General features: G+C 40.7%; 1 protein-coding gene across 1 annotated transcript; it reads right to left on the bottom strand.

Annotated features, from left to right (window-relative positions):
* Window positions 1-6,690: 6,690 nt before the first annotated feature.
* On the bottom strand, window positions 6,691-10,044 carry SNX20 (sorting nexin 20). Its single transcript, XM_088136123.1, has 5 exons — window positions 9,949-10,044; window positions 9,257-9,423; window positions 8,812-8,910; window positions 8,322-8,464; window positions 6,691-7,668 (listed from the first exon to the last, which is right to left on the bottom strand). Exons 2-5 carry the CDS (start codon window positions 9,414-9,416, stop codon window positions 7,000-7,002), a joined length of 1,071 nt encoding a protein of 356 aa, XP_087992249.1. The 5' UTR covers window positions 9,417-9,423; window positions 9,949-10,044; the 3' UTR covers window positions 6,691-6,999.
* Window positions 10,045-15,746: the final 5,702 nt, after the last annotated feature.

Consider the following 15,746-nt stretch of genomic DNA (forward strand, 5'->3'; position numbering starts at 1 on the left):
AATACTTTGCTGCTGCAGCCTTTGTACCTAACATTTTCTTTCTCCCCCCCTGCCCTAAAAGATTTGATGATGCATTGTGATTTCCCCCCCTCTTTTTTTCTACAGGGGTTTTATTAAGAAGGCTGGAGACAGTTCTCATTAGTCTCAGTGCCATCTTTTATCACTTATCAGAGGAACAAGCAAACGCAGAGCTGATTCCTTTGATCACGGCAAAAGGAGAAGGAGTATTAAAAACCCTATGAAGATCTGCTAAGTAGAAACTGGGAAAGACAGACTGAGGCATGTTTCAAAGAAAGAAACAGGATTGAAAGTTGCCAGATTTGCTTGTACGTATTAAAGAACTGTACACGATGTTACATATCCAACGTGCATCCTTCGTTGGTCCCCCCTCCCCCCTTTGCTTTTTTATTTTTTAAACAGGCAAACAAGAATTCATCAACAGGGCAGGAAGGGGGGAGCCGGAAGGGGGGGAAAGCTTGGAAGGTGGGCCATCTCAAGGGAATTGGAGGACATAAGTGGGGAGATGGCTGAAAAACAAAAAGAAAGAGACAAGATTGGCACACCAGATTGGGCTCCTGGGAGACAAAACCTCCATCGTTTTCTTCCTTTGAGGGAAAGCTGTCCCCCCCCCCCCCCGCTTTATTACAAATCTATTCATGGCGTGTGACCGGGTTATTTGAGGGACCTTTTCTACCTTTCTTCATACACCTACCCGTCCCATTAGGTCCATCAGGAGAGGCGTGCATTGGGTCATGCCTGCTAGGGAGTGCCATTGTAATGGGAAAAAGGAATAACCTTGAGGAACAGGAGGAAGAGCCACAACCAAGGCAACAGACAGATAAAAGAAATCTGAGCCTGGGGCAGAAATGTAGTTTGAGAAAGTGTCTCAGACAGGACCCTCCCTAGTTCTCTTGAAGATAGGTGGGGAGGGGGGGGGAGGAGGCACATTCAGACTTGCAAGATTCTGTTACTGTAACCTTATAATAAAAGTAGTAATAGCCTTCACAACTGGTTTCTAGCCTGGTCTACTGTGGAGGGCTGACATCAGGGAATGAGCTGTTTTTTCAAACTGATGTTCCTTTCTCATCTTCTCAATAAGCTTATGTGTAGCTAAGCAGGGCATGGTGATCTCAATTCACTCATTTTTTGTTTGTTTGTTTGTTTCACACAATATCCTAAACTGAAGACCTGGGTGGATTCACACACCACGTACTAAGCTAAATTGTGATTGGCTTCTTCGTGGGTTATTTCATGTGAACATAGCATCTGAAAGCATCTGTAGGATCCTAGGACATCATCTAACATCCTTGGGCATCAAAGATGCCTCAGGCTTGGGATCCCTATTTTATTTTTCCCGAGACAGGACTCCAAGCCACTCTGGGCAATGAAGCGGACTTCCCATTATGTTTTCCCATAATGCACTACAGCAACCATAGATTAGAGGCCTTGTGGGAAGTTTAAAGGGGAGGTAGACCCAGCTAAAATCTGTGGGAACCTACAATAAACAAATACAACCCGCAGAAGGTTCTTCATTCTCTTCAGCTTGGAACCAGGAATGATTTGGGCGTGGAAGTCTGTCAGATTTGATCAATGGAAACATCCCAATAGGAGGTTTTCCCATGGAAATTTGTTGGACATAAAAAATAACAATAATGAATAACTTTCTGGGTCAGAGAAAAAGCCATGCTTAGTTTCCACATTGCACCACCCATAATGTGGCTTGTTTGTAAGCTCAGCCCCTGTGATTTAATGCACCATGATTTGTGGCTTAGCCTTTCATACAAAGTCAGCCAATTGCATCATACTCAACAAATCATGGCGTAAGAGTGACTTATGAACCTGGGCTCATGGGCTCATAAAAAAGCTCTCCCCCTTTCATCAATCTTGATTTCTGGTGTCTGTATAGATAGATCCATGTAGCTGACTTCATCTCACTTTGGAAGTGGTTTGTCATTGCCTTCTGAGATTTATTTGAATTTCCCCATATGGCCTTGCTACAGTTTTCCTATCCGAATATTAACCAGGCCTGACCTTGTTTAGCTTCTGAGCCCCAAAAAGGTCAGTCAAGGGCAGATAGGCCCTCCATGCTGTGGCTTGTTGGTGCTGCTTTCATCTATGCCTTCTGGATTCTCAACTTTGAATGAAGTTAACAATCTCAGGCAACTTATGAACCCAGCTAACAAGTCAGCTAGGGAATACACTGGATTTTGACTTTCCCCTGGTTCATGCAAAGAGAGAGAGAGAGAGACAGAGATTCACTTTTGCTCTTCTCCTCCCCTCATTATTTGATAGTTCTTTAAAGAGTTTCAAGTTTTACTTTGCCTTCTTTTGATCAGGAGGAAATTGTAGTGTAGGAATGGAAGCACAGCTGTGTCTTTGGCTTTGAACTCACCAGGTCTAAAAGCCTGCAAGAATATTTTTCCTTTCAGCTCTCCAGCCCGGCTCATACAGCCTCATGATAAAGGGAGATGTTAAATTGTCCTCAAGGATTACTAGAAAGGTAAATTCTTCAATCCAAAGCTCACAGTGGAATTGTGTTGGGGGTGTAATTTTTTAAAATTTAAATCCTTAATAATTTAAATGTCATGCTTTTGGAATTGCAGGTCTCGATTCCTATCGTTTTCCTTTTCCTTTTTTTTTAAATAAAAAGTTGGGCTTTTTCTAAAAGAGGAATGGTCTGGTTTTATGGCGGGCTTCTAGAACTACAGATGGCATTCAATGTGACAGCGCCATCTAGTGGTGCCACAAGTTCATAATCCAGAGAAACATTTGCTGGTGAATTCCAGAAATCCCTTCTCTTAAAATCAAGGGTAAGAATACTTCAGCCCTTGGTATTTCAGGATGAACCAATGTTTTAGGCGTGGTTCCTTTGGAATAAGGCTCCTCAAGGATGATCCGGAAACGAACAATGGAGTAACTTGAAACACTACGAGGAATGGCAGTGGCTGAGTTCCACTGAAACCCTATTGAGTTCCCAAGATCTTGGGTGCCTGAAGTTCTGAAGACAAAGACCAGAGTGCTGCAAAAGGGATGAATTAAGAGGAAAGAGTCCTTGGGAGTAATAGGTCAATGCAGAAGTAAGTCCATTTTCCAAGTAGCCTCTCTGACTGCTAATTCTTCTTGCACCATGGCTGATGCTTGATGAAAACACTGGAGCATAGAAGTTTTTAGCTGAGAGAAGTGGAGAGGTGGGACAAGGTTCTCTCTCAGCTAGATTACCTGGCTGTCATCTTTCTTGTGTCCAGGCTATGGGAGTCTGTTGTGCAAGTTCTTCAGGACCCTTAAAGATATGTATCTTGCCACCCCCGATAGGTGCTATTTTGTCTCGCCCAACTGATTTGGAGAATATGGTTTCCCACGATTCCTTCTGTCTTCAGCCTCAGATTTTTCATTTTCTTGGACTCTCCTTCCCCTTTTTTAGAAATGCTTTTAAACTGATGTTTTATGTATTTATATATATTTATGTTTTTGATGTTTGGTGTGAGTCGCCTAGAGTTCCCCCATTGGGGAGAGATGGGCAGTTGAGAAATTTAACAAATAAATAAATAAATAAATAAATAAAATTGTGTTCAAGTATACCATCTCAGAGAACCACATAGGCTAAGTTGACGCAATGTGCTTTGCTGAGTACATGACTCGCTAGTTGTGTTTTTGTGCAAACACAGCCTTTCTATATTTGCCACCCTGACCTTCAGAACAGAATGGGAGGGCAGATAATTCAACTGTGCCTTCACCTTAGGAACGATGGGCATCTTTTCTATTTATATTTTTAGGGTGGTGTATGCCCAGTTATTTATCTATTTACTTCTCATGGTGTTTGGTATGTGTGTGCCTCCTCTTCTGGTGATCCTTTGAATGGTCAGTGGAAGCCTCATCAGGGAAGGACACTGAGGATTTGGATGGATTCTGCCCACCCAGGCTGGCCTTTGCAAACCTCTGAGCAAGAAAGACTATACAAGGACTGATTATAGCAAGTAGCAAGAATGTTTTGAACTTTATATGTTCCTATTTGTTGTTCAGTCGTTAAGTCGTGTCTGACTCTTCGTGACCCCATGAACCATATTGCGCCAGGCCTTCCTGTCCTTCACTACCTCCCTGAGTTTGCTCAGTTTCATGCTCATTGCTTCAGTGATGCTATCTAACCATCTCATCCTCTCCTGTCCCCTTTTCCTTTGGCCTTCCATGTTGCCCAGCATCAGGGCCTTTTCCAAAGAGTCCTCTCTTCGCATTAGGTGTCCAAAGTATCTGAGCTTGAGCTTCATTATCAATCCTTCCAATGAGCAGTCAGGGTTGATTTCCTATATCAACCCTGATATAGGATATATCAGGGTATATATTCCTATAGTCTTGGGTTAATCAAAACTTCTTGGCTTTGATTTCTGGTTTAGCGTGCAGCTACCTAACAGAGTACTCACAATATGTTCTCAACATCCTTCCCATCGGAGATGGGACATCTCTATTCCCAGTAATCTTAACTGATGGGCTCAAATGTTGTTCACTTGTAACACAAATCCCAGACGTTGTTCAAAATGTCCACCCAGATGTTTCTTGTTCATGAATGTGTCATCGGAGGTTTCTGTCAAGTAGTAGGCAGATGTTCGCCATCTCCTGTCTCTTTTAAGATGAAATAGCTTAGGATTTGCATTTTGTCTGACACCCACAATTGGTTTCTTTACAAGGGCTCCCGGAAGCTACTGAACTGCCAACCTAAAAACTAAAAATCTAATCAAAACAAACAATATCTCTATATTAGGATACTGGGCCCTTTACCCCAGCAAACTCTTTAAGTACTAAGTGTCTTTGTCTCTCCCTGACATTAATATCTCCGACCATCCCCAGATATAACCCCTACGAATCCTCAGAAACAACCTAAGAGAGTAACTGATAACCAATAGGATAGACTCACATATCACATTAACTATGGCTTGTTTAGCAACACTTTACTGAATAAGCCATAGCTGGCTGGGGCCATGCATTATGCATACCAGGATACAGCCAAGGGTTTATATGCATCCCATCATTTTTTGAAATGAGTTATCTGTTATGGTCCAATTTATATCATTTTGAAGTCTGTCCTTCTGCAGTGCATATCCCCTCTACTGCCTTAGACGTTCCTCCTTTGTTTATCCTGCGCTGTGTTCAATCCTTTAGCCTAGGAATATGGGACTCTACATATTTCTGGACTCCAATTCCCAGCAGCCCCATCCAGCAAGGCCAGTGATTAGGGAAGAGAGATGTCGTAGTCCAACCACAGGGAAGCCACCCGTGCCCCAGCCCTGTTTTCTTTGCTGTCCCTTCCCCTCTTTTGCTTCCTGTTACTTTAGAAAATGTGGGGACAAATAAAACCATCTTGAAGGAACAGCTAAATAAAACAGATCTGCTGTGGCGCCTAAAAGCTAAGGAGCTAAATGTGAATATAGTAAATTATTGACACCTTGGCCACAATGCTGATCATGGAAAATGATTATTTGACAGTTTTAAAGCATTTTATTTTCTAAATGCTGTACAGGGATTAGAGGATAATGTCATGCCTGCTAACAGACTTGCATTTGAATCCAGACCTTTTGGGAAAAGGAGAAGAAAATAAGCATTTTAGGCACCGATTCTTGGAGTTGCAGAATCTCTGGCTCCACTGATCGGGGCCCTAGGCCTCTGTGGCTGCATTCATACAACACAATTAACTTAATTGCTGATTTGGGTCATTTTCTGGGTGTGCACAATCAGTGAATCATAAATTAACCAAATGGACTGCTGGAGAACGTGTGAAGCCATGGGAATGGATCAATCCCGGAGGAAGAAATGGCGAAAACTGAAGATGGCTCTGCTGAGAGCTGAACCGATGACCGTGGTGGAATGAAGAATGGTGAATGGACTGACTCTTTGCGATTCCTCTCTGGACAAAGAGAAGACTGGGATTGCCCACAAGAGCTCCTGACCGCTGCTCCTCGCAGGGAGGCCACAAGATAGTGGTCTCTGGCAGGTTTAGAGGGCTGCAAGATGAGGGATTAGCCATCTTGCTCAAACCGTGGTCAGCACCTTTAAAAAGGATACAGAGTTTGCAAATTTCCTTTCTTAATCACTTTGGGAAATGGTTTGTTAACTGCTTTTTGGATATTAGGAACCTTCATAATGGCAAGTGTTCCTACAGTTAGGTGAGTTTCCTTCAATCCTTAGCGAAAGAAGTTTTATACAAGTTTAAGGACTTAAAAAAATTCTTTTTTTTTTTTTTTTGGAGCAAACAGCAAAAGGGTGATTAGAGTGTTGATTTTGGAAAGTTATAAATGGACATTTTCTTTACCCACGGCTGTCCTTGGCCTTTGAACAATATGCTGCAAGCCGGGACCCAAACCTAATCTGATTTAACTTGACTTACACTTAGATGGGATCAGAACTGAATTAGATTAATTCAGTTTAGTTCACAAGATTGCTCCTGGTGTCTTTAATTATTCCTGCTTCTGCTGAATTAAAAATACAATTTGAGGGCAATTTTTGGAAGGACTCTGGGGGCTGAACTCCAAGTTTCTGGTGGCCACTTGCATCTCTGAGATTTTGGGTTGAATACCCCTGCAGTAAGGGGGCAGACGCAAACAAAATAGCTCTTAGTTCCAGAGTTGGGTGTGCTTCATTCCAACTCTACTGTCCTAATATGACCTTGTCTTGTGGGAAAGAAAACTCAAATTTTGGAAACTGTCACCATCAACCTTGTTTTTTAGTGGGAGGAGGTTCTACACATTTATCAGGTGATGTCCAAGGGAAGAGTTTTATAGAACAGTTCTGGATCTCTCTGAAGCGGTTCCACTGGGTGATTTCTGAATTTTAGCATAAGAAGAACAAGCAAAAGGGTTTTTTTTCCTACCTGCTTCCTGCACACAACAAATCACTTATTAAATGCTCATGTTTTTTCTTTAAGTTCCAAATATCTTTCAGTCTTCCTGTTCTGTTGGGAAAATGCTCCGGCCTCATCAAAATCTGCATTATATTTCTGTCCCTTTCTTCCCCTCATTGTATATATTCCTGCACTGTCAGTTCTTTCAACGTTGCCATTTTCTGCTGATGCTTCTTGGCCTTCCTCTCTTCCATCTTTGTTTGGAAGAACAAAAAATCTTTCCCAAGTACATAGGCTAAGGAAATCATTGTTTCTAACAGGGGTATGTAGTACCGGTGACCGGGTTGTTTTTCTAAGCGCTGTAAAGCCCTTTCTCCAAATTCAAAGGCACTTTTGAAATTCTCCAGATCTTTGTGACATACAAGGATGGCACAGAGCGTGGGAACCAACAGAATGGGTCTATGCCTTGTGAGCTTCTCTTGCAAAGCTACAGCCTCCAGAAGACCTTCCAAAGCTTTGGTGTATTGTCCTCCTCGAAGGCAGCTGTAGGCCTCTTCCAGCTCAGGCCTTGTTAAGAAGTCGATAAACATTCGAGATGACCTGATGAACTCCATGGAGTAGAGAAACCGCAGATAATCCTGGAAAGCTAGCTTTCTCTCCATTATGACTTCATCCATGAAATTGCCAGTCAGGATTTTTTTGGGAAAGGCAAGGTCTTCCATTTCATCATAAAATTCTTTCAATAGGCTTGTGTGCAGCTTTTCAAAATCAGAATACCGACGCTCAATCACTGATACGTTGCTGTCAAAGCTGCCGGTCTGGATTATGATGATTTGGTACTTCTGGCAGGGACACACAAGCAAAATATTTTAGGAATGTCAGATAGAAAAGCAGAGTCAGTCAACTGGAAGTTACCCTGAGCATGGGTTGCATTTCTACATTACTTTGAATGTTTGTGTTTTTGGATTAGCACAATATTCAGGCTCTCATCATGGTGTATGGTTTAAAGTTACATGTTAACTTAAGTCCTGTGGTTTATTCAACAATTCATGATCAAAGTAATCATGGCTTAGTACTTTGTGTGAATTGCTGGGTCACACATAATGCTGTACCATAATCTTTGGTTTATAACCACACAGCCCGGAGTCCTACACTGCTCAAAACCATGATGCTTGTGCTAAGGTGTAATGTAGCTTAATCCAGTAATTGCTGTAATCATTATGTTTGTGGCTTATAATGTTATGTCAGCCTAGTCATTGTATTCATAACTGTGATTTAGTGCAACAAGTGAAACCATCCAGTCCTATGGATGTTATTAGAGTTAGGGTTAACTGAACCAATGAAATGGGGAGAGGAATTATTTAGCTAGAGGTCTCAGCAATCTTATGTCAAGACAGATTGCTTCAAGCATTAGGCTGCTGCTGCTGCTGCTGCTTCATCATCATCATCATCATCATCATCATCATCATCATCATCATTTTGTATTTTAGCTTACCACATATTTAGAGAAAGGCTTCTCTACAATTTTGGCTGATGGGATTTCAAAAAGCACCTTCACTTCTCGGCAGTTTCGTTTCTCATTCCGCCAGTATTCCTGAAGTTCTTTAGTTGTCATGGAAGAGTTGGGACTTTTCTCACCTAAAATAAGGTCATTGATTATAGAAAGTGTACTGATTTAGAATCATGGCATGGATAGTAAACTTTCCATTACCTTCCGATCACTGAAATAACTTTAACGTGGGATGCTAGGGGAAGTTTCATACATTAAGCTAAGCTATAAACTATAGTTTACATATGTGTGCAATGTGTTAAGCAGAATCAAAACAAACCAGCAAGGGCAGTTGAATTCAAAACCATAGGTAGGTAATCTGATGCTCTCCAGTTGTGTTGGATTATAATTCTTCCAGTAAATGGTGGGGCTGATGGGATTTGGGCTGGAAAACATCTGGAGGACACGAAGTTGCCTATCCTATAAAATTGCTTACCTGTTTGGCTGGTGGTCTCTTTTGCTTCCTGGGTGGCTTGAAATGAATTCATGTTTTCATAGTCGTCATCTTCACATGAAGAGTTGGGACTTTTCTCACCTAAAATAAGGTCATTGTTTATAGAAAGTGTACTGATTTAGAATCATGGCATGGGTAGTAAATTTCCATTACCTTCCGATCACTGAAATAACTTTAACGTGGGATGCTAGGGGAAGTTTCATACATTAAGCTAAGCTATAAACTATAGTTTACATATGCGTGCAATATGTTAAGCAGAATCAAAACAAACCAACAAGGGTAGTTGAATTCAAAACCATAGGTAGGTAATCTGATGCTCTCCAGTTGTGTTGGATTATAATTCTTCCAGTAAATGGTGGGGCTGATGGGATTTGGGCTGGAAAACATCTGGAGGACACGAAGTTGCCTATCCTATAAAATTGCTTACCTGTTTGGCTGGTGGTCTCTTTTGCTTCCTGGGTGGCTTGAAATGAATTCATGTTTTCATAGTCATCATCTTCACATGAATGGATAACTGTAGGAGGCTTGGATGTAACTGCTAATTCTTCCTGCACTTCTGCTCCTGAGCAGCACTGGCTTTCATCCATCGTAGAGCTTCCAGAGACAGATATAATCAGTATATCACATGAAGCTCTTCTGGTATGTTTTCACCATATTTTGTTGAATGAAGTGCAGTAGATTGAGTTCTCACAAAACACAAACCGGATGGTTTTTACATCTTACAGCCTTCTAATCTAATCTAACGGACTCCAGGACAGAACCACGCGGTTAGAAGAAGGCAGAGTTTCTGAGGCCTGGGATCATTCCAAGTACCCAGAGACCCCAGCTAGTTTGATTCAATTTGTTTTGTGAACGGAGATGATTAGATTTATACAATAAATGATGGCTTATTCATGGGTATCATGGATTACTATCCGATGTGAACAGAGACCCTGCATGACTTACCTCTATTGCAATAAGGACGACGACAACAACAAAACCAGCTCACAAACACTTTTAAATGAAAGTTCTTTTAAGCAAGTCCCAGTCTCAGTGTCCTAGGCAAAATTTACAAACAAGCATATCCCACAAGCCTGCCCACTTGCCCACTCTGATAATTAAGAGAGATAAAATCCTGACCTGGTAAAATTCTGGAAATTCCTTGATACGTTGTGAAGTTCTTGCCTCTAAAACGCCATGATGGCAACGTTTCTGGGCTCTTTTTGAGATCTCAAGAGCTGATAAACGTTCAGTTTCACTTTAGAAGTCTTGGTCAACTTCTCTATTTTATTCTAAGAAAGGGGGAAGTTTAGCTGGGTTTCCTCCTTCAATCATTTTCACTGTTTTAAGAAGATGGTTACTGCAGAAACGCAGATGGAGTCCAAATTTGTGCAAATGTAATCTATTTCTGAAATGTGCTACCTGGTTCCTGACTTTAGGTGAGGACAAGATCTTGGCACATTCCAAATAACCTGATCAGCATTGAGAATAGCAATCTTAAAAAGTGATCTGCATGCGATAGTGAAGCTAGTGTATGTGTTGATTGTCCCAGTCACCCATTTTTCTACATTCACATGAAAGTTTGCAGTCAGAAATGCCTAGATTTATTGAGCTAAGAACCAGGACTTCAGGAATTGGATTGGTGAAGAGCACATGGATTTTTAAAAGGTTTCAAGATCTATGCATTGATACTGCTTTATCTCAGATGTGCTATTTTTTGCTTCTTTGTTTTTATGGCTTGTGTCTGTTGAAAAAAATCCATGTAGACCCAGCTCCAAAACTCAACAATAGGGCAGATTGGAAATACTTTACATTCATAATAATTAATTGATGAGGATGGTGACGATGATAGAATCTGAAGCATCCTGTTTCAGCCTTTGACATCACATGTTTATTTGGAAGGGAGATTAACGTAGTTTAGAGAACAACATCTCAGATAAGTACAGTCTTAGAGTGCCAGGCCAAAAATCCAGACAGGACAAACTCACCGTGGGCTTTATGCAGTTTCTTCTGGATTGCCATCAATCTTCTGTTTGATCAGCTGTGTTGGTTGGTTGGTTGCCAAGGGCTCACCAACTTCTCCTAAATCTGCCCATGGAGATGTCACCAGTGAGGGATATTTCTAGGCTACCGTTGCCCAGATGCATCAAGTCCCCTTGAGCTCGTTAAAATAAATGGAAATGAAGTAGTAAAGAATCTCCATCCATTCTCAGCAGTTTAAAGGATTAATATTTATCAGTGATTGCCTGTTAAGCAGGTCACAGTTGAAATAAGCTCTACAAATACGTGAGCAGACAGCTTTTTGGCTATAAATATAACGTTGAAACTGCTTCCTGTCAAAAACAATAAAAACCAGTAGCCGAGAACTTTCTGATTTACCATTCTCTAACCCAATCTATCAGCAAAAGATAAAATGGCTTAAAATAGCTGCCACAGTCTAATAATAGAATTGTGCTACCATGAATATCTCACTGTTGTTTAAATTTCTGAGAATTCTGGCTGATAATTTCTGTTCCATTCTTTTTCAGCTGTTTTACCTATAGTACCTTGAAATGGGTTGCTTTATGAGGCTGCTATTATTATTATTATTATTATTATTATTATTATTATTATTATTATTATTATTTTTTGCAAGGATGAGATTTGGGGCACTAAGGGATCCCCCCCAAAAAAACCCTGATTGTGGGAGACTTTCTGAATTTTGGGGAATCCAAAACTGCTGACATTATTAAAAAATGGAGTGAGCAGATTATTTCTCCAGGACATAGTGAAAAACATTTGAGAAACTCCTTCAAAGAAAAGGGATGACTTTGAAGTAGGTTGAAGGGATGAAGTAAGTTCTTCAATTTTTCAACTGATGCCCTAGATCACAAAACACAGCAGGTTGGGTTACAACAGTTATTAAGCCATGATAGTTTCATTTTGTCTGAGTGTGTTATGTGACTCCGGATACTGTGGTTTGTCAACTGGAGAATATAGCTTAGATCTTTCATGCACACATCCTTTATTCAACAAACTGGGTTTAAACAAATGATAATCTAGCATTGTGTGTGAACCAGGTTGTACTCTTGTATTTTGCATCACTCTGTTTACAAACACAGAACAATTTAACTTTTTAAAAATAATTTCTAATAAAACACCCCCTCCCACTATCAAAACTCAATTGGTAAACAAACTCACATTTTAAAAGATGCTTGATTTTTTTGTACAGTGTGAGATGAGGTGAACATCCATTCAGGTTTAAAGAATACAGTTTTGAATCTTCTGAAAGAATAGACGCCGAATGCCCTTATCACTTTATACTGATGACAAGGATGCCTCACGGCTTCATATATTGGTGATCTTTAACTATCAAGGGTGCATTCTTGTGAATAAAATGAGATTGAAATACAATTAAAGACATTCTCACCCACCCGCCCCACAAAAAAAGATGGAAGAATCTTATTTGTTGATATTTCAGCCAGATATTTCTTTGAGGTTGCCTTTCCGGAAGTTACTAATTGGTTGCAGGACACAAAATTAGAAAGAATAGAACAAATACCGTTGTGAATGATAGACTAGGTAATGTTTTACAAACAATCTTGTTTGCAGCTTTTGGCACCAGTAGGCTTGGATCTCTGCATTAGATCTGCATTATTCATGATTCAATAAACATATTGGGATTATCCTGGAGAGGAAAAAATTAGAATTATAGATACGAAGGTAGAAAATGAGACTAGTTACCCTGCTCCAAAGGCCTAGCTGCACTATTTCAATTCCTATTCCTTCCAAACTCCAATATCTGCATTCAGGCTGCCTTTAAGTCTTAAGAAAGAGCCTTCTCCAAAGTTGCTCCTAAAATTGCTTGCCTTATTCCCTGCTCTTTTTTATTGCAAAACCCTTTTTATTTTGATTGGTAGATAGCATCTCAAGCTAGCGATGGAGACTTATATTTCCTCTCTTTCTTTTCTTGTGGAATTTTTTAGCCTGTTTGTATTTACTTATTTTCCTTGCATTTTGACGCTCTGGACGGACTCGAGTGTTTTTAAAATGTTTATTTAAAAAAGGAAAGGTGGAGGGAAATACAGTATGACACAATCATCAATCAAGAAGGTTCTGTGGAACTGAAGAAATCCAGAACCTGCAAAGGATATGTAGAGTTCAAGGGTCCATCACCTGTACCCCTACAGGTACAAACAGACCTTTTTCAAAAGCCCCCTGCAAGTCATAGTTTAGACTTCTGGCAGGAGTGATCCATACTAGTCTGCTGTGAAGGGAAGGAAAACGAGTGTCAGAAAGATAGAAGAAAAAAGGAAGTTCCAGAGACACCATAGCTAAGTTCCCCTGTGGCTTAAGATCCACCCACCAAGGACATGGGACCTTCTGCAGAGAAAGTCACCCACCCCTGCTCTAGCTTTAGTGTTAAAAAAGACATGGAAAATACATATGCTGATATAATAGAATAAACAGTTCGTCAGGATTCACTCTAGGTTCCCACCTGAAGACTCTCTGGCTCTTAAACCGGCCTGGCTGTTCAAAGCCCATTTATAAGCCAAGAGCCTTCTTCTAAAGGGTACAGCTTGCAAAAGAATCTTCTTTGTTAATCCTTCTTTAAGGCCCATTACTTCATGCAGGTTTGTCCTTTGCCCACCGATTTCTTATTCTTCTTCAAGTGGTCCTGACTGACTTCTTCTTTCTTCTATTTCTTTAGGTACTTTTTGCAAAACCTGATCCATTGGGTTCTCTATTGTCTCATATGCTTTGATGTCATGGCCTGGAAATCTGCCATAACCTTTCCATTCATCCATGTAGTCCTGGAGATCAATCTGCATGTTGCTCTGATCTTGGTCATCTTCTAGATGCAGCTCTGAAGTGCTGTTCAACAAGTCACCATCATCTTTCACCTCGTGCATCATAGCAGTAATTTCCATACTATCACTGTCCCTGACATCTGGAATGCTGTCTGATAAGATGTCATGGACTATCACTGGTTCCAGACCTGGTGTGTACCACTTGGCTCCAGAAAACTCCAGGATTTTTTCCACTGAACTGCAGGAAAAGCAAATATTTCATCAGAGGGAGAGCCAAATTTCAGACTGCCCAACAGAAATTGGCCAGTGGCCCACAGGTGATGGGACACACCCCTGCAAATATCCTGAAGTAAAGTTAGAGTTATTCTGGATTGTTTTATAGGCTATGGGGAATAGCATCCATGATTGCTTCTCTAAACAAAAAGAAAAGAAATATTTACATATTATCATTTCAATAAAAGGTGGCAACGGGGTGGGTGCTTGTCAGTATTTTGAAAAGTCTGGACACTCTTTTGGAATGTTATATTTTGATTTTTGCCATAACACTTAAGGAAATGGTCCTGTGAGAACTTCTCAAAAGCCTACAGATTTACAGAAATCAAAGAGAACCCATTTCATCTGACAGTGTTTTATAATACTATTTCTTTTACTGATGCTGTTTCCAAATATCATTGCTTGATATTCAACTTTGGTTGTTTGGAAATCAGCAAATAATAGTTTGAACAATATCATACAGGTTTGGTCTAGATATTCTGATTCTTTCATCTAGAATCCATCTTGCTTGCTGGCTTCCCTTCTTCAACTGATTTCAGGTAGTTTCTAATGGCCAGTCCTGAGCCTGGGTATGAACTTCTCCAGATTGGTCCTACTTACCACATTATTTTAGCAAGCCAAAGAACAGAAAGAACAGGTACCTTCTCCTTGTCCTAAAACAGCAAAGACAGCACAAAATAGTTCCATGGAAACATCTCCAGCACTTTGATGTCCTCATTTGTTTGAGCCTTTGAGGTTGCACCAAGACCTCTTGGAAAGGTCACCTGAGCAAGACTTCTGCACCTGCACCTTCGGATCTATTAAGTCCAAACACTAGATAACCAAAGTTCCCTCTTGGCTTGGATGGAGATATCTGATTAGGGAATGCTCAACCTCTATGACACTAGACTACCTTGGGGTGCCTTTGTGACACCTTTCAACTCATGCTTTCTCTGCATTGTTCCAAGTCATTTGCATACTGGCATCACATTGGTGCAGAAGTGCTGCTAGCAAAGCAACCGGTGTTTAAAGCTAGCGAGGAGGAATTGAAAAGTAGGCCCACGTCTATCTATCTATCCATCTATCTATCCATAAATACCAGGGATGGTTGAAAACCATTGCAGTGCAAAAGATGCTGTTCATCCATAGGTCTGTGCAAAGTTATGACTTTGACGATGCTGAGAAAAGCACCCCGTTCAAGATACTTCATGGGGCCACCTTTCCAAAGACTGAAGTCCCTTCTGGCTACTGGATATGTGCAACGGAGTGACGTGAGGAGCCTCAGCTGCCTCTGGGACGGCTTCTCACCGACCCATGAATCGCCGCTTTAAAACTCAGGCACTCGAGTGGCGTGGAGCTGGAGGAACCTACTCCATGAATTTGGGAGAGAAACACTATACCTTTGCAAAGTGGCTTTTCCACGCCCCCCCTGCCCCGCAACCATACGACCCACAAGTACTTCAGGCAAAGCAAAAAGCATTTATTAAGTGGGGGAGAGTCAAGTCTTTTTATAGTGTACAGAAAAAAATGATACCTACAATTGGTATACGTGATGTGTCAGCAATCAAACAATAAAAGACATTGACTAGAGGCGAGAATTAAACAATAGAAAACATTGATTCTAGATAATGTTCCACAAGGGGCAAATTTATGGGTTACATCATTTCCTTTCCCAGTCGAGCTTCTTTCTTTCCTAACACTTGTAAGTGTATTCAGGGACTTCCAGAATACACTCCTTATTGTAGTTGCTGAAAAGGCTAGTTTTTGCACATAAAAAAAAAGGAAAAAAAAGGCTTTGGCTAAAAGGGAAACATGGATTCCTGAACTTCAAAAGGAGACATGGATGCCATGCTAAAATGCTAATGTCTCCTTTATTAAAAATCTAATAATGAAACC

The sequence above is a fragment of the Python bivittatus genome, unplaced genomic scaffold, assembly GCF_059951505.1.
Source record: "Python bivittatus isolate LINGU-HERP-01145 unplaced genomic scaffold, Pbiv_v1 ctg000190_np1212, whole genome shotgun sequence".
Classification (NCBI taxonomy): Eukaryota; Metazoa; Chordata; class Lepidosauria; order Squamata; family Pythonidae; genus Python; species Python bivittatus.

Excerpts from the sequence above, each read along its gene's own strand:
- SNX20 (XM_088136123.1), bottom strand. The coding sequence starts at position 9,416 with ATGGATGAAAGCCAGTGCTGCTCAGGAGCAGAAGTGCAGGAAGAATTA. Across the intron at positions 8,911-9,256 it reads AGAGACCACCAGCCAAACAG|GTGAGAAAAGTCCCAACTCT; the intron begins GTAAGCAATTTT and ends ACCTTATTTTAG. Across the intron at positions 8,465-8,811 it reads AGAGACCACCAGCCAAACAG|GTGAGAAAAGTCCCAACTCT; the intron begins GTAAGCAATTTT and ends ACCTTATTTTAG.